This window comes from Nannobrachium achirus (assembly GCF_963921795.1).
Source record: "Nannobrachium achirus genome assembly, chromosome: 22".
NCBI lineage: Eukaryota > Metazoa > Chordata > Actinopteri > Myctophiformes > Myctophidae > Nannobrachium > Nannobrachium achirus.
Genome location: NC_137829.1, coordinates 15,480,554 through 15,505,159, shown reverse-complemented (window position 1 = coordinate 15,505,159; position 24,606 = coordinate 15,480,554). Strand labels below are relative to the sequence as shown.

Genomic DNA, 24,606 nt, shown 5'->3' with positions numbered 1-24,606 from the left:
TTGCTGTATTTATCACTGACTGCAACAAAAACACAAGCATGTTATAGAACCAAACAAAGCCACTGGAGGGCGACAACGCTCCGACAACAAGTAAGGATGTTCCTTAACATTAACCATTTAATTAGATATGGTTTGTATTGTTTTCTTTTTTCTTTTTGTCTTTTTAATAAAAACCCAATCCCAAAATATATACATACTGTAATTATACATGTATTGATTTACCCTTGATTGTAAGTAAGAAGATTTGTGAAAGGTGGATGCTTACGTGCAGGGGTCTTCAATATATTTCAGGCCAAAGACCCCTTAGCTGAGAGAGTAAATATACCCACTATAGAGCATCGCAGCGGAAGTGGTTTACTGGTCCCACTAAAACAATCTCCCATTCATTTTCCCCTTAGACTTTTACAAAGATATTTCTAACAATTATGTTAAGCCTAGAACCAGCCCATCCAGGATTGCAGTGAATCATGACCATAAAACCTTTGCTCCTAAATAAAAATATTTTAATATTTCGTTATTTGATATACTACTTAATAAATAGCCTTTGTTTAGCGATTTTCAAAATGTTCTTTTCATAGAAACAAAGGTTTTATGGTCATGATTCACTGCAATCCTGGATGGCTCGGTTCTAGGCTTAACATACCGTAATTGTTATAAATATGTTCGTGAAAGTCTATGAGGAAAATGATCCGGATATTTTTTTGTGGGACCAGTAAACCAGGCCCATTGCGATGCTCTATAGAGGCTACTATAAAATGTCCAGATTTCATAGATGCTTTCATAGACTTGTTTGACAGTAGGCCTACTATCATCAGGGTTTTTTGTTTACACCATCTTATATATATATGGTTCCATTTGTACACTGTCAGAGTTACAGACTTGTATGGGTCAATTTAGACCCCCCTAAAGGAACCCACAGAGTCCCTGGAATCCACTTTGAGAACCACTGCTCTACACCAAACCATCCCTTATCGGAGTCCCACACCCGTTTTTGAAGACCCATGAATTTAGTGACCGTTTGTGAGCACATTCATTACTTGCTCTCCAGGCCTGCATGTCGCAAGCCTGGCTGCCTGTAAGCTGTACAAGCATTAATGGACACATGGTTTATTAGGGGTTTATTTGTTGTGAAGCCAACCAATTAGAGCTGTCCTGTGTCTGCCATGCAGCCTGGCAGCTCAACTCCCCAAATTGGAGAAGCTGTCACTGTCTCAGGTTAATACCCCTCTAAACCCTGTATACTCTATTCTTAGTAAAACGGACCAGAGTTGGACCGTCCCGTCCCAGAGGCACCTATTGGGTATGGCAAGGTAATGGCAGCGGCCATACCTTGGCTACAGGGGGAAAAGATAAAATGTACTTCATAAAATAAATTAATCATGCCTGTTTCTAAGGTATGGCAACATGACTGGTGTCTTGCACGCGCGCGAATGTTGCCATACCTTAGCTTTTGCTGACGCCTCTGTCCCCCCCCTCTACAGCCAAAAGTATCATTTTGAGGCCTATTTCTTTGACGTGTGATGTGTGGTTATTTGAGAACATGAGATTTATAAAATCTAAAGAGCAGAAGAGATTTCAGCACCATGGACAGCGACCAATGAACAATTCAGCACCGTGGACAGCGGTGGACACTCAGTGATGCTCAAGGCACCGTTCCTGTGTAATACTCTGTATCTCATTGGTGGACTGTGGACAGTTCAGAAAAACCTGCCAACCAATGACATAATCAAAGAGGAGTAGGCTATAAGATAATAAAAACTATACCCCTTTATTTTCCTTTTGAAGTTTGAAATGACCAAACCTATATATGCACCAATGTCAGCCCTCCTCTGAGACCCAAATAAGTGGATGGGGCCTACTTAAATTGTGCATTAAGTGTAGAAATAACTGTTCATTGGCAGAAACAGAATCACTAAGATTATACTAAGACAAAATATGAATTTGTATGATGCAACTAGTTTTAGTTTACAGTAGCCTAACATCTACTCTGTATGAGGCCTCCAAGAAGGCCTCGGTTTGTAAGTAGCCTATGAATCCACTATACCAAGGGTCTTCAACAGGGGGTCCGGGACCCCTAGGGGGTCCTCAGAGTTACTATAGTATATTGTGAGATAGAAACTTTTTTCTCCTTTTTTATATTAAAGATTTGAACCCTATAGTTCATATTCTGCAAACTTTAGACAAAAGTAGCAGATCTACAAGCTCACAACGCCTCATTGTGAGCTTGTAGATTGGCTATTTTTGACAAAGAGCTTTGGTGTAGAGGGGAAAAAGAGCAGACTAAGTACAAAGTGAAAGGTCAAGTTTATGAAGTATTGTTCAAGTGGTTAAATATCAGAAAACACAAATTGAAATGAATCCAAAATACACTGATGATTGTGTTGTCAAACAATGAAACTATATGGAATCTATGAGAAGGTTGTGGGGGTCCCTGCTTCATCTTCATCTCTCTCTCAACTAAGGGGGTCCTTGGCCTGAAAACGTTGAAGACCCCTGATCTAGTGTATGAGGCCTCCAAGAAGGCCTCAGTTTGTAAGTATAGCCTATGAATCTACTATACACTTATGGCTGACCAACGGCCAAAAAAAAAATCACACTCGTGTGAACTGAGCGGTGGTGTGTGTGTGTGTGTGTGTGTGTGTGTGTGTGTGTGTGTGTGTGTGTGCCCCCTGTGTGTGTGTGTGTGTGTGTGTGTGTGTGTGTGTGTGTGTGTGTGTGTGTGTGTGTGTGTGTGTGTGTGTGTGTGTGTGTGTGTGTGTGCCCCCTGTGTGTGTTTGTGTGTGAGTGTGCCTGGCCTATGCCTGGCCTATCCTGAACAACAGCGCCCCTCCCTTAACATGTGTTGTGTGTGTGTGTGTGTGTGTGTGTGTGTGTGTGTGTGTGTGCCCCCTGTGTGTGTTTGTGTGTGAGTGTGCCTGGCCTATGCCTGGCCTATCCTGAACAACAGCGCCCCTCCCTTAACATGTGTGGTCAGAAAAGGTTAGTGCAGGCAGGCTACATACCCGGAGACAGACAGACAAACAGACAAACAGACAAACAGACAGACAGACCCACACACACGGCCACGTATAGGAGCGTTGTGACCACCGCTCAAAAAGAGAGAGAGAAAGAAACATCACCAGCGGTTTCAGACTTAATGCAGTGTTTTAATTAAGCCTCGTAAATCAGAGTCTGGAATGTGAGCTGGCAAAGTAAAAGGCTTTAGCTATTCATAGCGGATGTGATATTGGAAAGCTTTTCCCATGGGTGTGTGCGTCATGACGTCCCCAATTATAGATAATACATCCGTCCTTCCCTGGAAGACCCTGTTATACAGCCCCATTCATAAAGCAAGCCCACCACGCCCCCCCCCCCCCCCCCCCCATCTCTCTCTCTCCCTCTCTCTCTCTCTCTCTCTCTCTCTCTCTGCGCGCGCGCACACACACGCGCGCGCGCGCACACACACACACACACACACACACACACACACACACACACACACACACACCTCTCTCTCTCTCTCTCTCTCTCTCTCTCTCTCTCTCTCTCTCTCTCTCTGTCTATCGCTCTCTGACGAACAACTGGTGACTTAAGAAGGGGAAAAAAACACTTTCACACACACAAGCCAATTACGCACGGCTTGACGCAGAGGACTGCGTAGAGTTCCAACATTTTAGGGCATATAAAGAATATCATTGAGGAAAAGTACATGCTGCAGCGCGTTTGGAATTCCTCTCGTTTGTATTCAGACAAAAGGTAAGGCACGGCTTTTTATTTGTTTTGATGCCACGTTCCTTCTAACGCCTCTTTGCAGACAGTTTTTCATCGTGTGATTAAGCCTAACTTGGTCTGTAGAAGAAGATGCACAGTCGACCGGCTCTTTAACTCCATCGCGGGGAGCCTGGCTGACGGCTGGTGATTTAAAGCAAGTCAATAGTGCAAACTGCAGCTCTCCTGGACGGACGGTCGGACGGACGGACGGACGGACGGACAGACAGACAGACCATTCATGGCGTCAGCGTAAAGTGGAGCTGAAAGTGCAGCTTTGCTGTGTGTGCTTTTGGACCGAATCCCAATTCCCAACCCGCGGTCGTTGTAGATCTTTTTTGGAGACACAGAAGTGCGTTTCTTTTTGGACGCGTGGGGCCGCCGAGGGCGACTTTTACGCACGGCCACAAAATGATAGCAACAGGGAGTTGTTTTTCTAAATCGTATATTAGCCTATTAGTTACTCTGAAAATTAAGTTTTTCCCCCCTAACAGTACTACAATGTCATAATTGTATGATCTAATTGGAAGGTCGCCAATTCAAATGTTGGAAAGCGTTTGAAACGGACGCGGCGCGCAAACATGTCACTCACTTCCGTCACTTATTGCGTTAAGAAGTTGTTTAAAATAAGCCACAATTGTATAAGTAGCCTAGGCTATAATCTATATCAAAGGTACATGCCTATATACTGTACTTGCAGTCAGTTGATCTAGCGGTGATCAAATCAACTCAGTGAGACAGTGAGTGTGACGGACTGTTGCGCTTGTCTTCAGGTCTCAATGAGCTCGCTCTCCTCCGGACGCACGGTTTGATCTGGGGCGGCAGAAGGATCGAGGGACGGAAGGTGGAAGATGGCAGTCCACGCAGAGGGGATTGTAGCGATCGTTATCTTCTACCTGCTCATCCTCGGCGTGGGAATATGGGCCGCATGGAAAAACAAAAACTCCGGGGTTGAGGGCATGGACAGCAGCGAGAGGATCATGGTCGGCGGGAGGGACATCGGCTTGTTTGTCGGTGGCTTCACGATGACTGGTGAGTTGGTAGATTAATTCATAACAGCCTGCCATACTTTGGGTCACATATCCTATATTTGTATCAAGTCACAGCATAAACTAATTATAATATGATTAATCCTAGGACTATTCCTTATTTTACGCGCGGATTCTGGCACGGAAATATAACTTCTCCACCTACTGTAGGGGCCTACAACATGAGAACAGCCTTAATGCATAAATAGATGATCTTTTTTCTTATTTTTTTTCTTATAATAACTCTCGTCATTGATGCTATTTTAATTTCACACCCCGAGGGCGCACCGGCGCTTTTAAGTAATTACATGAATTATTTAGTGCTTCCCAATTACAGAAATGCCATGAAACCTTCATGACAATAACCGCAGCAATGCTATTTTATCATTAATAAGCGTGAATATCAGACTATAGAAGGCTGAATTATGCACCTAAAGCAACGAGACTTGATTAGGCTGATTCATTTAGTGTGAGCATGTTAAACAGGCCTACAGAATCCACGTGACGTTCATACAGGAGATGTCAGTGTTCTTCTATAACTTCTAACATGCATGGTGTTTCTTTTACGCAGCCACTTGGGTCGGCGGAGGTTACATCAACGGCACCGCGGAGTACGTGTACCTGCCGGGCCACGGCCTGGCCTGGGCGCAAGCTCCGTTTGGATACGCTCTCAGCCTTGTTGTTGGTACGAATCTACGTTCTGCATGCTGCGCCTTGCCGCATCAACTGCTTAATTCACGGCTTCATCTCCCAACTGTTATGTGCTCCAACAATTAGATCAGTGGTTCTCAAAGTCAGTGGCGTCTGTTCAGCAAAAGCTAAGGTATGGCAACATACATGACACATGACTGGTGTCAAGACACCTGTGACCTGTCATGTTGCCATACCTTAGCTAGCAACATGCATGATATATTTATTTTAAGAAGTTCCTAGGCCTACATGTTATTTTCCCCCCTGTAGCCAATTATGGCAGCTGCCATACCTAAAATCAGTTTAACCCCACTTTATCCTACTTCAGTTATTTAAAAGAATAAAACAACAAATAGCCGATTTACGAGCTCACAATGCAGAACAACTTTTATGGAATTGTGGAAGACATTTTGAATAACATTTTAACAACACATTTTAACAACACAATATTCTCTAATTGTGGTCCCATTTCACAACATGCTTTCAGATGAGGGGGGAGGAGGGGGGGGGGGGGGGGGGTCTGTGGCCAAATAGGCCTACATGTAAATTGAGGGAGGGGGAGTGGGTTAGAACCACTTAGTGAAACGTCATGGCTTTATGGCCTATAACTGTCCATCTGTCCCACATACCAGGGGGTCTTTTCTTCGCCAAGCCCATGCGCTCCCGAGGGTACGTGACCATGCTGGACCCCTTCCAGCAGATGTACGGGAAGAGGATGGGTGGCCTGCTCTTTATCCCCGCTCTCATGGGAGAGATCTTCTGGTCTGCGGCCATTTTGTCTGCGCTGGGTAAGTGACGCACGGACTGGACTGCATGCTGCTGCACCACTCAAAGATCAGCCATAATGAAGTCAAACTGTTGTGGCTTTAGATACATTTACCATACATGGCATGCTAGTGTATACCATAGGCCAGTGGTTCTCAAACTTGGGGTCGGGACCCACAAATTTGGGGTCCCCAAATTATTTTGTGGGTTCCCCAGATGACAGCCTAATGTTTTTTGTGTTTTTCTTTCTAAAATGAAAATAGCCGATTACATGCTCACAACGCCTCGCAAATAAATTAAATGTAATACTTGCAATTCCAAGTGCTTGTCAGGCTGGGGGTCCCCAGTTTAAATATGTTTATTTTGGGGGTAACGGCCTAAAAGGGTTTGAGAACCGCTGCCATAGGCTATACTGTATACCACATGTACCATATTATAATGAGCGTTAGTGACAATAGTGAGTGATTATAATATGAAGATATAGTTTGCAAATCGTCCTTTACCACCAGCATCCGTATTGTGGACAAAGCTTTCACAGAAAATAGCAAAACAGATCGACAAGCAATGCGTTGTGAGCTTGTTGATCTGCTGTTTTCAGCAATAGCTTTCCCCACAATAACAGAACACATAAAATACTTAAGCAATATTACACGAGAGGGTGTGCATTATCACGGTTATCTGGCACGACAGTCTTGCTGCAGGAACGAGCCAAAGGCGAGTTCCGTAGGCAGGACAAAACTTGCAGAGCCTGTTTTTCATTGAGAGCCCGACTACCCCGTTGTATAAATTACTAGTACAGAGCCCTGAGGGACTCCACTCAACTATTATGGGGTTTAAGTAAGGATTTTCTGAAACATACGTATATATATATATATGGAGATAGATGATGAATAATGTTTCCATGATTGTATCACATTCTGTGTGTGCTGCTGGGTGCAGGGGCCACGCTCAGTGTGATCGTGGACATCAACATCAACATGTCGGTGATCATCTCTGCGCTCATCGCCATCTTCTACACCCTGGTGGGAGGCCTGTACTCTGTGGCCTACACCGACGTGGTCCAGCTCTTCTGCATCTTCGTCGGCCTGGTGAGTTGAGTGGATCAGCGCCTTTAAAGGACAACTTTGTTTTTTTACAACAAAAGTTCAATATTTTAGATATAGTCATTAGAGGAAAGTAAAGATGAGTGTATGTTTTAATTTACTGCTTTCTATTGTTTTAACGATTTTAGTGTTTTGGGGGAGTTCCCCCTAAATTATAAAATACAAAATCAGTTTAACCGCTTTAAAGCATGCAGCACTATGTAACTTTCCTCTTATACCTGTTTTTTTCTGCTTAAGTGCTGACATTTTTACCATGAAGCTAATAAAGACGGCCTGGTTGCCCAGGGGTTGAATTGAATCTTGACCATCAGGTCAAAACTTTTGTCAAATCCTGCAGGGTCAGGGTGAGACATGACCTTTGACACGATCTGAATGTCTCAATAGAAGAGCAGGGAGACAAAATACAACCACCCCAATTGAATACGCTATATTGTATTAACATACTCTACCATACAGATCGGACAAAATTACATGTTATTCTTTGAAAAAAGTCGCTTAGTGAGGCTTTAACATTGGTATGTTGATTATTTAAAAAGATTTATCGGGGTGCCCGCTGGCCTACTGGTCCGGGCGCACACCACATAGGCATTGCCACATAGGCATCGATGCCTGATGGCGTCGCTGGTTCGATTCCCGGTCTGGACGACCTTTGCCACATGTCACTCCCCATCTCCCCCCATTTCCTGTCAGTCTACTGTCCTATCAAATAAAGGCATAAAAGCCAAAAATAAATCTTAAAAAAAGAAAGAAAAAAAATGTATCGAAAGAAAGGACATTCTGAATATATCATTTATATAAACATTTTAACAGCACATCTTGTCTTATGGGGGACCCTGGCACAATAACTGAGGGAACTGATGATAAAAAACAAAAGAAATATCAGGAAATCTGTTTTGTGCTATTATGTTTGTGTTTCTCTTCCCTCTGTTCCCTGTCCCAGTGGGTCAGCGTGCCTTTTGCCCTGTCCAACCCAGCGGTGTCAGACATCGGAGTGTCAGCCAAACAGGCCATCTACCAGGCTCCCTGGCTGGGACAGATCAAGCCAGAAGACGGCTGGCGATGGGCAGACAACTTCTTACTGCTGGTGAGACATCACTACTGCTGCTGCACATGTCCTACAACAGTGGTTGTAGGACAAATAATCATGTTTTAACTGGAGACCCCCCCACCCTGATCGACAAGCACTAAGAGTTGAGGCATTACATTTTGTATAACAACGTTCTATTGTACAGTTCCTGCCTCTAATATTTGATCATTTGACCAATGTTTAATTTGTCATTTTAGAAGTATTAAAAAGTCCTTAAAGTGTCTTTTTAGTATTGTGCGTATACGCTTTATGCACTTAAACTTTATGTTGGTTTGTTTACTGTTGAGTGAGAAAACAATGTTGCACATTAACTCATAGGAGGTCCACAACGTGTCAACCCGTCAAACTCTTTGATGTCTCCCTGTGCCCATTGACGCGTTCGACGCGTTGTACAGTAAACTATATTAATCTGTAGCTACTGTACAAAGGTACCGCGGTGATGAAAAACACTCCATTTCCCGAAATGCAGCGAGAGATCACGTGAACGGAAAGTCCTGTCTCCCCCATTCACATCAGTGTAACGCTGCTGAGTAAATGTAATCCAAGTATGTCCAATTTATTTTCACGATAGTATTTTCTTTCAGTCAGGACTGTTTTCTAACAATCGCAGGCCACAGTGCTTTTGTAACGGCCAGTAGAGAGGGCCAAGTTTTAAACATTACTTTTTACAACAATCGGCCAAAGGTGGGCGCTGTAGGAAGCCTTTGAAAGTGCAAACTTTGAACAGGTATAGCTCATGCTCTATTTGACACACAGCCATGAAACCTGGACAAGCGAGCCCACAATTTGTTTCAAAAGAACAATATTTTCTAGTTCCTTTAAGAGGTTTGGTTGTGTGTTCTGTGTTCCCAGATGCTAGGGGGTATTCCGTGGCAGGTGTACTTCCAGAGGGTCCTCTCAGCCTCCTCAGCCACCTATGCCCAGATCCTGTCCTTCCTCGCCGCCTTCGGCTGTCTGGTGATGGCCGTTCCCTCTGTTCTCATAGGAGCTATAGGGGCATCCACTGGTAAACACGCACGCACGCACGCACGCACGCACGCACGCACGCACGCACACACACACACACACACACACGCGCGCGCGTGCGCACGCACGCACACACACACACACACACAAACAAACACACAGACACCAGTGGCGAAAGTAACTAAGTACATTTACTGTAAAACCTGAGGTATTTACATTCTGAGTACCTTTACTTTGGATACTTTAAGTGCATTTTGATGCCAATACTTCTGTACTTTTACTCACACACACACACACACACACACACACACACACACACACACACACACACACACACACACACACACACACACACACACACACACACACACACACACACACACACACACACACACACACACACAGAGAGAGAGAGAGATCCTTGTCATGCGTAGCCAGTGTAGGCTTTCATAGACACACACAGGCACGCAGTGTCCAGGGTAGTTTAAGCAGGATTTATTGTGCTCCCTAAGGGGACATTAGATTACGTGTCTGCATTGACCCAGCAGTGGCTGGCTCTAGAGTGAGTGCACCGGGGAGCCGTTGGACGTTAAGTGCCTTGCTCTGGGACACTTAACCAGGCGACACGGAGCCTGGAGGAGTTGAGGAATCGAACCGGGGACCTTTGGACTCCCAGATGTCCGTCGCTCTACACACAGAAACATAAACATGCCATGTTTCTTCAGAGTGATGTCATAGATACAGTAGAATAACCAGTTTTGATTCCAGATAGAACCTTTCAGACCATACCCGTTTCCCCTCTACAAAAACAATCTGAGGCGATAATGGCCCTTCAGATCTGGTCTTTTTGTCGAGTGTTCACCTATTAAGATTAAGACATGCCCAAGATTTTGATGCTCCGGTTTAAGTGGGTAACAGTGTCTCAAATAACCATAAAAATGGTTTTCTTATGAAGAACATGAAGAACCATTCACTGAATTAAATGGTTCTTTAATGGAAACGGTTCTTTGTGGAACCACATAGCCTTTTAGAGAACCATCTATTACAGTTCCAGAACCCTTCTTTTTCTGTGTGTACCTCCTGACCTCTGCCGCCTTTATTTTTACTCTCTCACATCGATTGTAGTCATGTAATATTGAGTATGATACCATGTTTAGATTACTTTTTTTTCTTCTTTTTTTATTGAGTAAATGCTGGGTGCGTTCCAGATGACTAGCAACAGTAAATGCTGGGTGCGCTCCAGATGAGCAGCAGCAAACATCTGGACTCCAGGCATAATTGGGACTCGCTCGATTTCAAACCATTCGCCTCTTTTCCCTGGAGTGGGGGATGATGATTTCTTTTATGTCACGTAATATATAGGCTATTTTTGTTAATTATTGTGGTCGGACAGAAACCTCATAACTCCATATTTATTTATTTTTAAATTATTGCCCTCCCTATACTGCTTCATAAGGGTGTCACACACAAGTCGCAAAAATAGACAATCTAAACCTCTAAAGGACTAAATCGTAACCGGAACCCCAACCTGAATATTTTCCTAAATCTCTAAAAATAAAATGTAACCATAAAACAACCGTTTCAGATTTCAGATTCTTATTAAAGGTGATGCAGCATCTCATTTTCGAGGGGGTCCCATAAAAAACATGAACAACAGACATATATACATACAATAGAAGTATGGATATGGATTCATACACCATAGCTTGCTCTCCCTCCTCTCCCACCCACCCACCCCAACAACCACCACACAACAGAGGAGAAAGAAGGGTGCAGTACAAAACAAACACATCAGTGTATATATCCAACAGTCAATTTAGATTTCAGATTTCATGAATTCTTTTGGGGACATTTACAACCGTAATACACACACCCACACACACACACAAACGCAAGCTGGCACACTACAAATGCGCGCGCAGAGCTGCGCGCACACTGATTCCACAGTAAATGAAACATCACAGGTCAGTGGAAGCATCCAGAAGTGGCATAGTTTTACTCAAAGGAGACGAGTGGATAAAAGACTTTGGCAGGTCATCTTCACATGATGTTGAACGGATGCAGAGGCGTGTCTGGGGGTTTGATGCCTTGTGTCATGAATATGCTGAATATTACATCTGAAGAACAGGACTGATTTATTTAGTTAAGGATCCAAGCCATTTCATCTGAGTCAACGATCTGTGTCTAGAGGCGGGAGAGAGAGAGAGAGAGAGAGAGAGAGAGAAAGAGAGAGAGAGAGAGAGAGAGAGAGAGAGAGAGAGAGAGAGAGAGAGAGAGAGAGAGATTATACCTCCAGAGGATGGAATGAAGGAATATGGCATAATTTATTCTCCATTGCAGTCGTGTGTCACGTTCCAAACACTATAACTTATTGAAGCTAACAACACGATCGCATTGCAACCACGGAGTCTGAATTATAGGCTTAAGGTAGACAGAAATAGAAGTACTGTATGTCAGAGAGAGAGAGAGAGAAAGACAGACAGACAGACAGACAGACAGACAGACAGACAGACAGACAGACAGAGTTATTATCATATATTTCTTGTTAGTAAGACGCCTCAGGGCGACATGCAACCGAGGTCGCGCCAATTCTTGGCCATCTGGCCAGTGATGTATATCGGACCAGTTACCTTACCCATATATGGAGATATGCATGATAGTCAACAATGTTATGTCAAAACATGCCCAAATATGGGCATTACCAAATATGGGCATTCCCAGATTTGTCCTTAATATTGATGACATTGGGACAGGGATCTCCATATATGGACATAAAACGTATGTTAATTAGTAAAGCAAAGCAAAGCCGTGGCGAGTTAGGACCTGGGTTTGATGCCTGGGGATCTCCATATATGGGCATAAGGGGATACCCTAACAGGGCATCATCTGGGAATGCCCACACTGTATATGGACATTGTATTTATTTTATCCTTTATTAATATATATCCATATACATTATATGGACTTAATATTAACGTTTTCGGGGAAGGTAGGGTGTAAATCAGAGTAAAGCAGGCTCTTGGACCTGTTAGGGCCTGGGATTGATGACATCAGAAATCTCCATATATGGGCATAAAAGGGATTTTGTTTCTGGGAATGTCTATATATGGACTTTTTATTTAATTTCAACCTATATTAATAATAATAATAATAATAATATGTATCCATACATACAATATATTTTATGCCCATACATGGGGATCCCTATCTGAACCAGCCACACAGATAAGGGCCATGTCTTGGCCATCTGCCCAGTGATATATATCGATTACATCAGGGATCTTCATATATGGGCATAAAAGGGATTCTGGGGAATACCCATAATATGGACTTTTACATAGGTGATGTCACCTGTGATGTCACAGTGACAAGGGAACCAACCCTTGACTGACTTACTGACTGACACAGAGACAAGCTGCGACATTTCTCATGGTATACTGCGACCTTCTGTCGCAATTATTCCTTGTTGTCTCTGTATGTAAGTAATGCTATGACACATTTTATATGTTTGTTTTGTCAATTTAAAACATTTTATATGCCAATAAAGCATTTTGAATTGAAAATTGGAGAGAAAGAGAGACAGAGAGGGTAGAGGCAGGACTATCACTTTGGCTATACAGTACATGTTCACATTGGCAGCCGAGATCAGATGTTTGGCTTATCTACATGGAACCCGTTTGGTTTTATGTCTGTTTTATGAGTCTGAACAGCAAAAACAGATTTTTTTTGTGAATCAGACTTGAACCACATTACTAGGTGGTTTGAAATTAGATTCAAATCCGATTTGTAAAGATGCGTGTCAATCTGAACGCTGGGACGGACACTGAGACGGATTCATACTTATTGCGACGACGACGCTTGCGGAAAATAGCCGACCTACAAGCTTGCGAGCTTGTAGATAAGCTACGCTAGCGGTATTTGTTCTGCAATGTCTTAACGCACACATCTGACCTGATCGCTTGCAAACAACAGTGTGGACAGTCTAAAGATCCAAAGAGGAGATTGGATAAATAAATCAGATTTGCAGTCTGAACATGGCCTTTGTGTCATGGGGTGAGGGGCGGGGGGGTAGAATGACCAGAGAGATGACAGCAGGTCAGAACGAGAGAGAGAGAGAGGGCGGTTTCTGTGTAATGAGAGATCACAGGAAATGGCTGAATGGGAAGATAGGATGGAGGATGGGTGGATGAGTAGACGAGTTAAGATACAGTATGGAAGAAGAAGGGATGACGGGATGGAGGAGTGATTTACACACCTGTCAGACATCAGACCACAGACAATAGAGCTGTGAGCAATATGACTTAAAACCTGTAACACCATTATTTGAAACGTTTTCGATTACGATTGATGTATTATTTATATATAAAGTAGCCTATGCTGTGTATAGTGACAACTGCAGATCTACAAGCTGTATAATATCATTACTGTTTGGCTAAACCTTGTATCACTTTAAATCTTTTTTTTTATGTAATAAGAAAAAAAGTCGCGGTTTTGAACGGTTTTGCGTTTTTAAATTGGTTACGGAGCTTTCATAACAACCGTTTCCAAAGGGATACAATCTGTTTGCGAACAGAAACCATTCATGTCTCAATTCCATTCTAAAGGGCAATTCCTTCAAGTAGGCTATTACTCCTAGACGTCCCAGTCTAGAACCACAAGACTGCTGTCCACTCAACCGCTGAATGACCAGATGCCAGTTTTCCATATTTGAATAGAAAACGAATTGAAGAAAATCACATCAAATAGGCTACAATAAAAAAATGCCACGGCCTACAGTAAAATAACTTGCCATTAATTATAATAATTAGTAGGCATATAACCCATTCCTTTGGATTATAATTTCTTTGTCTAGTCTTTTTGTCTTATAGTACAGCACATACAGTACAGAGTACTTTTAAATTTCCCATTTACCCACACAGGTTGGGACCCACAGGTCCCAACCTGTGGGTTGGGACCCCCAGGGGGGTCTCCCAAATTATTTTGGGGGGCTCCCCGGTGATTAACTACATTGTTTTCTCACTCAGTAACAAACAGTTTAACAAACCAACATAAAGTTTAAGTGTATAGAGGGTAAATGCACATTTCTTAAGTGACAATTTAAGGTATTTTTAATACCTCTAAAATGACAAATTAAACTTTGGCCAAATTGTCAAATATTAGAGGCAAAAATTGGGAGAATAGCCGATCTAAAGCGAGGCGTTGATTGGCTATTCTCACAATAGAACCGTGTTACAAAATGTAATTCCAAAATAGGGTTGGAGGCGGTAACCGCCGTACCGCCGTACCGCGGTATACCGAGGTCTACCGCGGTGTCATTGTGCTTACCGCGGTAAAAAGACAAAAAAAAGGTCTATTTTTTATTGGAAAACAAGCGAGTTTTAAAACGGGGGAGAAGCGAGGACCGCATGCGCTCCATGCCGCTCTGCTCTGGGCCGTGTACCACACGTTGGAAGCCACATACGTCACTCACACACAGAGACCTGGCTGCAGTGTACACAGTGCACGGCTGCACGCAGGGCATAGATAGAGTACGGAGCACAACTCTTTCTCTGTAATCCACTCGACACAAGGATGTTAATACATAGGCTACCTTGTGTTGTGGCATATCTTTTTTTATTCATACGGATTACTGGCGGAGCGCGGGCCGCGTGGACTAAAGCCGAAAATGAAACTATTTTACTTTCTCCACGCGTCGCACGTTGTGCTCCGTCCAGCGGCGCGTCGGCGATTTTATAACCTTTTCTGTCAAGTCTTGTAACTAAAACCTGTATATAGCAGCACTCAATCACTGCGATTTGAGAGTTGAGACGTGACGTGACGTGAGTTTACAGAATCACTGTACACGATCTGACAACCCTTCCTTCAGCTGTTTGTGTCTGAATAGCCCAAGTAGCTAGCCTACGTAGCTTGCCTACGTTACTATGGTAACCCGACAGTGCAGATCTAAAAGCTCAGAACGCATCGCGGATGCGACGTGTTGTGAGCTTGTAGATCTGCTCCTTTGAAAGCCAGACACGCTGTGCTGTACGGAGAAGTATAACTCGGGCAGTCAGGCTGTGTCGCCTCTCCACTGTGGAGAAACTATTTTACTTTCTCCGTCGCACGTTGTGCTCCGTCCAGCTGCGCGTCGGCGATTTTATAACCTTTTCTGTCAAGTCTTGTAACTAAAACCTGTATATAGCAGCACTCAATCACTGCGATTTGAGAGTTGAGACGTGACGTGAGTTTACAGAATCACTGTACACGATCTGACAACCCTTCCTTCAGCTGTTTGTGTCTGAATAGCCCAAGTAGCTAGCCTACGTAGCTTGCCTACGTTACTATGGTAACCCGACAGTGCAGATCTAAAAGCTCAGAACGCATCGTGGATGCGACGTGTTGTGAGCTTGTAGATCTGCTCCTTTGAAAGCCAGACACGCTGTGCTGTACGGAGAAGTATAACTCGGGCAGTCAGGCTGTGTCGCCCCTCCTTTTGGGAAGATGATTGCAATATTTTGGCTTATCGCCGAACCTTAATTAATAGATACGGGGGTGCGGTAATTACCGCAGTACCGGCGGTAAATGGGAAGACGTTAATCGCGGTAACAAAATGTCCATACCGCCCCAGGCCTATTCCAAAACTCTTAGTGCTCGTCAGGGTAGGGGGTCCCCAGTTAAAATATGATTATTTTGAGGGTTGCAGCCTGAAAAGGTTGATAACCACTGCTCTATTACAGTGCCTGGGGAGCAATTAGGGGTTAAGTGTCTTCCTCTGGGACACTTTGACACATAGACCATCGCTGGGATCTGAACCAGGGACCATTTGTTTCCCAGATGGCCTCTCTGCCCAGGCCATGCACCCCCGATGGCCGATGCTCACTTGAATGTTTGCACTGTTATGGTGGCGCTATAGGAAAGGTCACGAGGTCACTAAAATCAATAGTGTTTATTATGTAAATGGTATGAACCCTAGTAAGCAAATGACAGGGTAGATAGTCACTTAAGTAGAGTGCATACAAATGTATTGTGCCTCAAAGACGCTAGGATGCATGTTAAACATGAAACCTAGCATCTTTCTAAACAACACGCTATCTAAATAACATTCTTAACATTTGTGATCAAGCAAAACAAATCTAAATAACAAAAACAATCGTATAACTAGCATTATAGTGACAATAATGTATACAGAAATAGTGCCGGGATCATGATTTATGCACAGCTGATTTTGGGTCTGTCAACTAATTGGTTAGGTAAAGTCTTGGGGAGGGGGGGAGGAGAAGGTGGTTTTGGTGTTGGCCTATTCCTGGGCGGCGCTGACGAAGTAAATAGTTTGTGTTTTGTTGTCAGGCACGTGCTGCACACATAGACATCAACGGGGGCTTGAGCCCCTGCCCTTTTATCGTCTGTAAAAAGGACTCCAGACCATGAATGTAGTTTTTACTATGGTGAAAGAAATGCAAATGCCCCTCTTTCCATGCCATACCTGAAGGCAAGGCAGCTTTCGAGAGAATTGCCTTGAACAAACTCTCCTGAACTTGAATGCAGCATCTTATGTTGACAGAATTTGCCCTCTCTGTGAAAAATCCATGCCGTTACGCCACATCTCCAGTATTGAAAATAGCCGACCTCCAAGCTCACAACCCGTCGCAGTGCGATATGTTGTGAGCTTGGAGGTATATAGCCCGGCTATTTTCGATATTTTCACCAAAAGACCCTTTTAGAAATTTCAGGCCCTGCCTCTCTAACATTCTCTGCACGTCCCTGTTTGTTGTGTCCTGCTAGACTGGAACCAGACGACATATGGGCCGATCCCTCCCAAGGAGAACGAGCAGTCAGACATGATCCTGCCCATCGTGCTCCAGCACCTGTGCCCATCCTGGATCTCCTTCTTCGGCCTGGGAGCGGTGTCTGCAGCCGTGATGTCGTCCGCAGACTCCTCCATCCTCTCGGCGAGCTCCATGTTCGCCCGGAACATCTACCAGCTGGCCTTCCGACAATCAGTGAGAGAACACGACAAGCACCCCCGTACATACAGTACAGTATGTAAGGGATAACGAACTGGCTCCGCGGTCGTTCTCGAGAAATAAAAATCCCGACAGCCTGATAACTCCCAGAGGCGAAGGGATTTGTATTTCTCGAGAACGACCAAGGAGCCATTCGTTATCCCGCTTATTACCCGGCTACTCAACAAAATTAATAATTTGACTCAAAACTAAAAACAAAACAAAGTATTTCCTTGTTTACAGACTGCTGAAAGTGTTCCCCAAGTGTTGCGTTGGGCGTCTCCCAGCGCAACACGGGTCACCTTGGAAAACATGGAAGTGCTGATCAAATAGAATCCATTTTCCATCATCTACTTTTCGCTTCAAATATTTTTAAAAAACATTTTTGAGAGCAACGTTTAGTTGAAAATGGCAGAGCCTGTCGTAGGGAGTGTTGGGCGGGAGGAGGAGGACGAAGGCTCTACGTCCTCCCGTTGGGGGCTCCTCCCTGGCGGGTGAGCCAGTATAGGATACAACAGCAGTGACAACACACATAAGTAATGGGCATAATGACTAAAGACAAGTGGGGAGAAAAAGAGGTGAATAAAATATAAAAGCAGATTCTTCACTTGGTATCTCACACTGCCCCCCCCCCCCCCCCCCCCCCCCCCATCCCCTCGTTGTTTCCCTGCAGGCGTCAGACCGTGAGATCGTGTGGGTGATGCGTATCACTATCTTTGTGTTCGGGGCGGCGGCCACGGCCATGGCTCTGCTGACGGGGACGGTGTACGGCCTGTGGTACCTGAGCTCCGACCTGGTCTACGTCATCATCTTCCCCCAGCTGCTCAGCGTCCTCTTCGTCAAAGGCACCAACACCTACGGCTCCGTGGCCGGGTACGTTTATTTTGACATGTCACAATTAATTACGTTATCACCTGATCACAACTATATCAGATAATCCTCATTGTCAGTCATGTACCGTATATTTATTAATTACGCCATTAAGGCCTGAGGCTGATTCTACTAAATCTAAATCAGTAATTCACACACTTCAAATCCACACTGTCCAAAAACAGCAGATGCACAAGCTTGAAGCGCTGCGCGAAGTGACACGCTGTGAGCTTGTATATTTGCTATTTTTGAATAGCCAATGCTAATCTAAAAAGAAAAAATCTAAAATGACACACATGCTTTCCCCGGGTTAAGTTTGATCTTCTATATCTACCTCTTTATTTATGAAGCCTAAAAGGTTTTTGTTGTTTTTTAACAACAATTATAGTTTATCGCTGTTATTTGAGCAACAATTAATCATCAACAAAGTGAAGCCATGATCTTAAAATCATGGCTTCACTTATTTGGACTCTTTTAGTTTCATTTTATAACTAAAATGTCATGATGGTGACAACCCCCTGCCCCTACAGGCATACGCACACATAGACATCAAAGGGGGCTTGAGCCCTTTTATCCGTCTGTAAAAAGTGCCCTCTCCAGACCATGAATGCAGTTTTTACTATGGTGAAAGAAATGCAATTGTCCCCTTTCCATGCCATACATGAAGGCAGCATTCAAGAAAATTACCTTGCCCAAACTCTTATGTTGAAAGAACTGCCCTCTCTGTGTAGAAATACATGCCGTTACGCCACATCTCCAGTATTGACGTGATTATGTTTAGTTTAGTGTGGTATCAAGCACCGAAAATAGCCGACCTCCAAGCTTGCGACACATTGTGAGCGTGCAGGTCGGCTATTTTCGATATTTTCACCAAAAGGCCCTTTTATAAATTTCAGCCCCTGCCTCTCTAACATTCTCTGCACATCCCTGCCTACAGGTATGTCTTCGGCCTGCTGCTGCGCATCGGCGGCGGCGAGCCCTACCTCTACCTCCCTCCGTTCATCTACTACCCCGGCTACTACACAGAAGACAAGATCAACCCCCTCACCAACGTGGTAATTTGATTTGATCATTCCCAGTGACACCTTTTTAATGCTTTTTATGCTTATTCATAGTATATTTTTATTTGTTTTCTCTTAGTTTCAACCTGTGCCCCCTCTTTTTGTGCTGTGTTTTTAACACACTTACTGTTGCGTTAAAGAATCGACTAATGTTTTTCACTGCCATTTTCTTACCTTTTAATCCGTGTAATCACGGATCATGCACCACGTGTGTAAACGCCGTTCACAGCTTTCAAACAAAAACAAAAAAAATATCTGCTTCGAAATCCGTTCAGTCATTCATGAGATAGCGGCAATCTTGTTTTCTTGTTTTTCGAGCTTGTAGATCTGCAATTTTGGAAAAGTCGCGAAAATGTGTGCAAATCTTTGGGGGGGTCCCTGGAACTACATATTTTGAGATGGGGGTCTGTGGCCAAATACATATCATTGTGGGGGTCCTTCACATGAAAAGGTTTGAGCACAAATGACATAGAACAGGGGTCTTCAACAGGGAGGGGGTCCGCGACCCCTAGGGGGTCCGCGGAGGTACTGCAGGGGGTCCGCGAAATTATTGCTTAAAAAAAAAAAAAAGATTTCAAAAAATGTTTTTTTTTTTTTTTTCACATTTATCCATTTATGTTAAAAAATAAATCATGATTCTATCCATTTTGAATAGCTTATATACATGATTACTATGCAATTGACAGATTGTTGATATTATTGACACTGGTTCTCAGTTAATAAGTAGTAGTCGGGGATCCACATGCCCTAAAGCTCAAGGAATAGGGTTGAACCTGTGATGTTCTGCCGCACTTTTTATTTCTGTTTTATCTATTAGTTTGGTCATTAAGGTCCACAGAATGAGAGGCCTGCTCTGCCGGAAACATCGCGAAAAAAAGTTATGGCCATTTGTATATTCACTGTCCCATTGACTCCACTACACAGGAAAGGAAATATATTATAAAAAAGAAAGATTCTGCTTTAAGTAGCATGTGAGGGGTCAAACTGGAGAGTTTTCATGATTGTGAATCCATTGCAAGCATTTGTTTTGCACAAAAAACATTCCTTGGGCAAGAAAACTAACCAACAAAAGTGTGAAAAGTGATGAGTCATCACTTTTCACAGTCATCACAGTGATGAGTCATCACTTTTGACACTTTTGTTGGTTAAAGCATAAGCTCTAATAGTTAAAGCATAAAATAATGCGTAATAATAATGCGTTCCTGGTCTAAAGTGTTTTTTGGATCCCCATGTCCAGGTGGAGCACACCTTCGTCCAGCAGCGCTTCCCGTTCAAGACGGTGTCCATGCTGGCGTCCTTCCTGGCCAACGTGCTCTTCTCCTACCTGACCAAGTACCTGTTCGAGAGCGGCACGCTGTCGCACAAGTACGACTTCCTGGACGCCGTGGTGTCCAAGCACAGCAGCGAGATCATGGATAAGACCACGCTGGTGGGCAACCAGGTAAGGGCTGGCAAACCAAACCCTAGCCATTTATTTTCTCAGCGATTATTTGTAATCAACCTTTTTTTGTCGAAAGATTGAATTATCAGCATTTCTTTTCTTTTTGCACATGCATATCGTCGTTGTCGGGTGGAAACCTTGTATGTCCAAAACCGTTCATTTTGCATTTATCATTTTAAAAATGATTTAAACTAGTGAAAACAGCCGATCTACAAGCACACAACGCCTCGCACCGCGAGGCGTTGTGTGCTTGTAGATCTACTGTTTTCACTACTTTTGTGCGACGGCTTTGTACGATGAAGCAAGACTTCACTTTGCGAAAGAACGTACAAATTTGAAACTTGGAGATACAAGGTTTCCGACCGACAACGACGATATGTTTACAGTGATATGTTTTTTTGTTGTTGGATTAACCGGTGTGCCCCTTTCCCAACCAGGACAACATCATTCTGTCGGAGATGGCTCCGGTCAAACCGGCCCTTGGCGCCTCTCTGGCCGGGACCTTCACCAACACAGAGATCCTCAGCGAAGACGACGAAGACTGCAGTCCAAGCGACACTTTCAACGAGGAAGAGTAGGGCACAAAGAGAGGGGAAGGAGCAAAAAAAAAGAAGAAAAAACTGAAACCAAGGGATTTAAAGAAGGATGTTGAAGAGGAGGTTCTTTGAGGAACCAGTAACTGCCGTATTGGTGGCCAAATCAATGTAAAAAAAAGAATATTAGATTTGGCTTCCAGTCCACAACCGTGTTTTATCCCGATGAAACGGTGCTGCCTTCTTTTTTTGAGATTCCATTGCGCAGAACAAAGGAAGTTGACTGCTCACAGAAGCCAGACGATTGGCTGTCCTAAGCCAACCAATCACAGTCGTGTGTGTTTTAAGTCCTATAAATGGTTTCTCTCACGTTCTCTTTGTGATAGAAGAAATTCCGCCACCACCGCTTGAGTTTGTTTTCAAGTGCTGCTTACCGGGAAAGGAAGGATTTTTAAAAAAGCCAAACAACGAGCAAGAGCTAGGCCAATGGACATCTAGCTCACACTATGCGTTCAACAAAATGGATGCCGTGAGTTAGACGAGAACTGTGCAATATCTAATGAAGTATGTATACGATATAACGTGCGTGTGTGTGTGTGCGTGTGTGTGTAGTAGAATTTGAGAATTAGACATTGTAAGGATCATTTTCCTGGTCCTCACAAGAGAAATGGTTCTTCATCAAGGTGACTTTAAAAAAAGGTTTTTAGTGTTCCATTAGGAAAATAATTAGCGCTTGTGTGTGTGTGTGTGTGTGTGTGTGTGTGTGTGTGTGTGTGTGTGTGTGTGTGTGTGTGTGTGTGTGTGTGTGTGTGTGCGCGCACTCACATTTGCCTGACAATAGCGTGCCATTTTACATCCAGACACATCTGCTTTGATTTGAACCGATTTTTATTTATTAATAGAGCAATAATGTTTTTTTATGGTCCAAGTTTTATGGTCCAAACATTGTAATGATCACTTTATCAATTTCAAACTTGATTTTTCTTTGTACTTGAGGACCAATATCTTAACATGATTTGTGTTGTTAGCTAACTAGTGCTGTTTTTTATAGTACAATCACAGTAATACACTGTATGTATGTCACCTTGATAAAAATCTGGGTCTGAAAATCAAATCTATATCAGATTACCGTTGCTGTCGGGCAGAAACCACTTCTCTCCATATTCTAACTTTAGGGTGTTGATTTTCCTTTTTTCGTAAATGAATGCCCTACTTGATCGTACTACAGCGTCACACAAAAGCATCCACAAGCTCCAAACGTAGCGCAACGTGGCGAGTTTGGAGCTTGTACATTTGAATCCTGAAAAGTAACAGTATGGACAAACATAATGAGATTTCCACCTGACAGAAACGTGCCAACTTTTGAACATGCCAAAACCTTCCTATACGTGGATGTGGTATCTTTTGAAGTCTGGATGCCAACACTCCACTAGGAAAGGTTGAAATAGTGTCGTAAACATTGTGTGGTACTGAGTGCTGCACACTAAAATCTGGTACAAATGGAACCAAAATGGACCCTTACATGTGTATAGGCCTATACACTTAGGGTTAGATTAAAGGTAGTGTATGTGGTGTTTTTCTTCTTTTTTTTTTTTTTTTTTTTTTTACAAAAATGTTTTTGGTAAATTCTTAAAGCTCTATTATCCATTATGAATTCAGATAGAAATCGATACAGTTTATTTGTTCAAGTCTCTCCAGCTCTTTAGTAAACAGAAAAGGCATTTTCCGAACGGGATACCAATTGTATCCAATCAGGAGAGAGAACTACAGGATGCAGGATAAGAAGTGGAAGTGACTCAAAGAAGTGACTGGAACACTATTAAATTGAAGCTGATGAATGGGTACTCTCCCCGGATGAAATTGGTAACCCACCTGAACATTTATTTTCTGTTTATTGAAGAGCCAGAGAGACAGGGGGATGGACCCCTGTTACTGAACCCAACACTCTAGTAATGATTGCTATCAGAATATATTGCTACATAACACTTTTTAACAACATATAAAAAAAGACTTACTGGACCTTTAAAGGGGTAGTGCAACCTCAAAATTACTTTTTACCAGCTTGCAGAGCAAGCTGGTTGAACTAGTTGTGACTTTCCCCTCATTAGCTGTCCTTTCAGAGTTTGCAGAGTCTGCAATGCCTTCCCATACTCTGAACGGGCGTAAGCGCTTCGGTAAGCTTGTTTTCTTTCTCTAGGAGGAAAAAGGGATAACCACACCCCGAGCGCATGTTTTTGGTGGAGATGACGGAGCCATGTGAGACACCGCCAAATTCAGCGCAACACTCGCTCATTTACCATCGCGACAAGACCAAAAATTTAAACTCCCCCACTCCAGATCCCCAGTTCAAATAGGATTGTTTTGGAGGGTCGTCGCCAGAAAAGTCTGACAACCACTGCTGGTCTACAGAATATAGCATTACCAGTACCAGCCTGAGGTTTAATGCTCTGTGCCACAGACTGCTACTGTAGGTATAAAGTGTGTGTGTCTATGGTGGTGTGTGTTGCATATTGACTGTCTGGCTGCTGCAGCAGCAGCAGCTGCAGCTTAGCGGAGGCAGGGAACGTATTGTTCCTTTGGGGGACGTCAGCGTCAATAGCAGCTCCGGTCACCATCGATCCAATCCCTCAGCTGCTTGGCCCCGCCGGACATTTCATTAGTAGGCCACTCTCTGACGAGGTTAAACAGCCTCATTTATACTTCAAGTCGCTTGAGAACTCTGTCGCTGTGATTTTGTTACAATAGGCCTAAGTGCCAAATATCTTTAAATTCTGATAGTAGCCTAATCATTGCTATTGTAAACCAAAAATATATTCCCAGGTCGGGATACCAGGTTTATCCAATCAGGAGAGTGAACTCATACAGGATGCAGGATAAACAAGTGAAAGTGATGACATGAAAAATGGGTACTCTTTCCTGATTGGTTTAAAGTGGCAAGTATAGCAACCCACCTGAAAATGTATTTCCTGTTTATTAAAGAAAAGGAGACCCCTAGCCTGTTACTGAACACACATAGTCTATAGTAATGATTAATATCTGAATATAGAGCTTTAACATTTTCCACAAAAAACTTACCCTACCTTAAGATTTTTTTTGTTTTGTTTTACTTTGTGTTGGATAAGCAGAGACATGAATAGTTGTGTAATGTTGTTTAGGTGTTACCCTTGGAACTAATAAGGCTCTGCACCATTCAAAGGGCCGGGGTAGTGTTATGTTAGAGCCTTCAGCTTTAATTAGCATCACTGGCGACACCTTAAGAGGTAACATTACACAACTGTTTATGTCAATATGGCTGCTGTGAAGAACACTGGATTTTCCCCCAAGGGATTCAAA

General features: G+C 43.3%; 1 protein-coding gene across 1 annotated transcript; it reads left to right on the top strand.

Annotated features, from left to right (window-relative positions):
* The first annotated feature begins 6,105 nt into the window (after positions 1-6,105).
* On the top strand, positions 6,106-21,362 carry LOC308307435 (high affinity choline transporter 1). The gene is made up of 9 exons (XM_080752699.1): positions 6,106-6,253; positions 7,170-7,318; positions 8,274-8,417; positions 9,273-9,426; positions 17,148-17,365; positions 18,042-18,241; positions 19,176-19,290; positions 20,558-20,740; positions 21,178-21,362. The coding sequence occupies exons 1-9, from the start codon at positions 6,121-6,123 to the stop codon at positions 21,316-21,318; spliced, it is 1,437 nt and encodes a 478-aa protein (XP_080608825.1). The 5' UTR covers positions 6,106-6,120; the 3' UTR covers positions 21,319-21,362.
* The last annotated feature ends 3,244 nt before the right edge of the window (positions 21,363-24,606 follow it).

What these genes read in the sequence shown, in the direction of transcription:
- LOC308307435 (XM_080752699.1), top strand. Translation starts at nt 6,121, where the DNA reads ATGCGCTCCCGAGGGTACGTGACCATGCTGGACCCCTTCCAGCAGATG. An exon ending in TCTGCATCTTCGTCGGCCTG is followed by an intron (nt 7,319 to 8,273) that starts GTGAGTTGAGTG and finishes TCCCTGTCCCAG; the next exon opens with TGGGTCAGCGTGCCTTTTGC. An exon ending in CCACGCTGGTGGGCAACCAG is followed by an intron (nt 20,741 to 21,177) that starts GTAAGGGCTGGC and finishes TTTCCCAACCAG; the next exon opens with GACAACATCATTCTGTCGGA.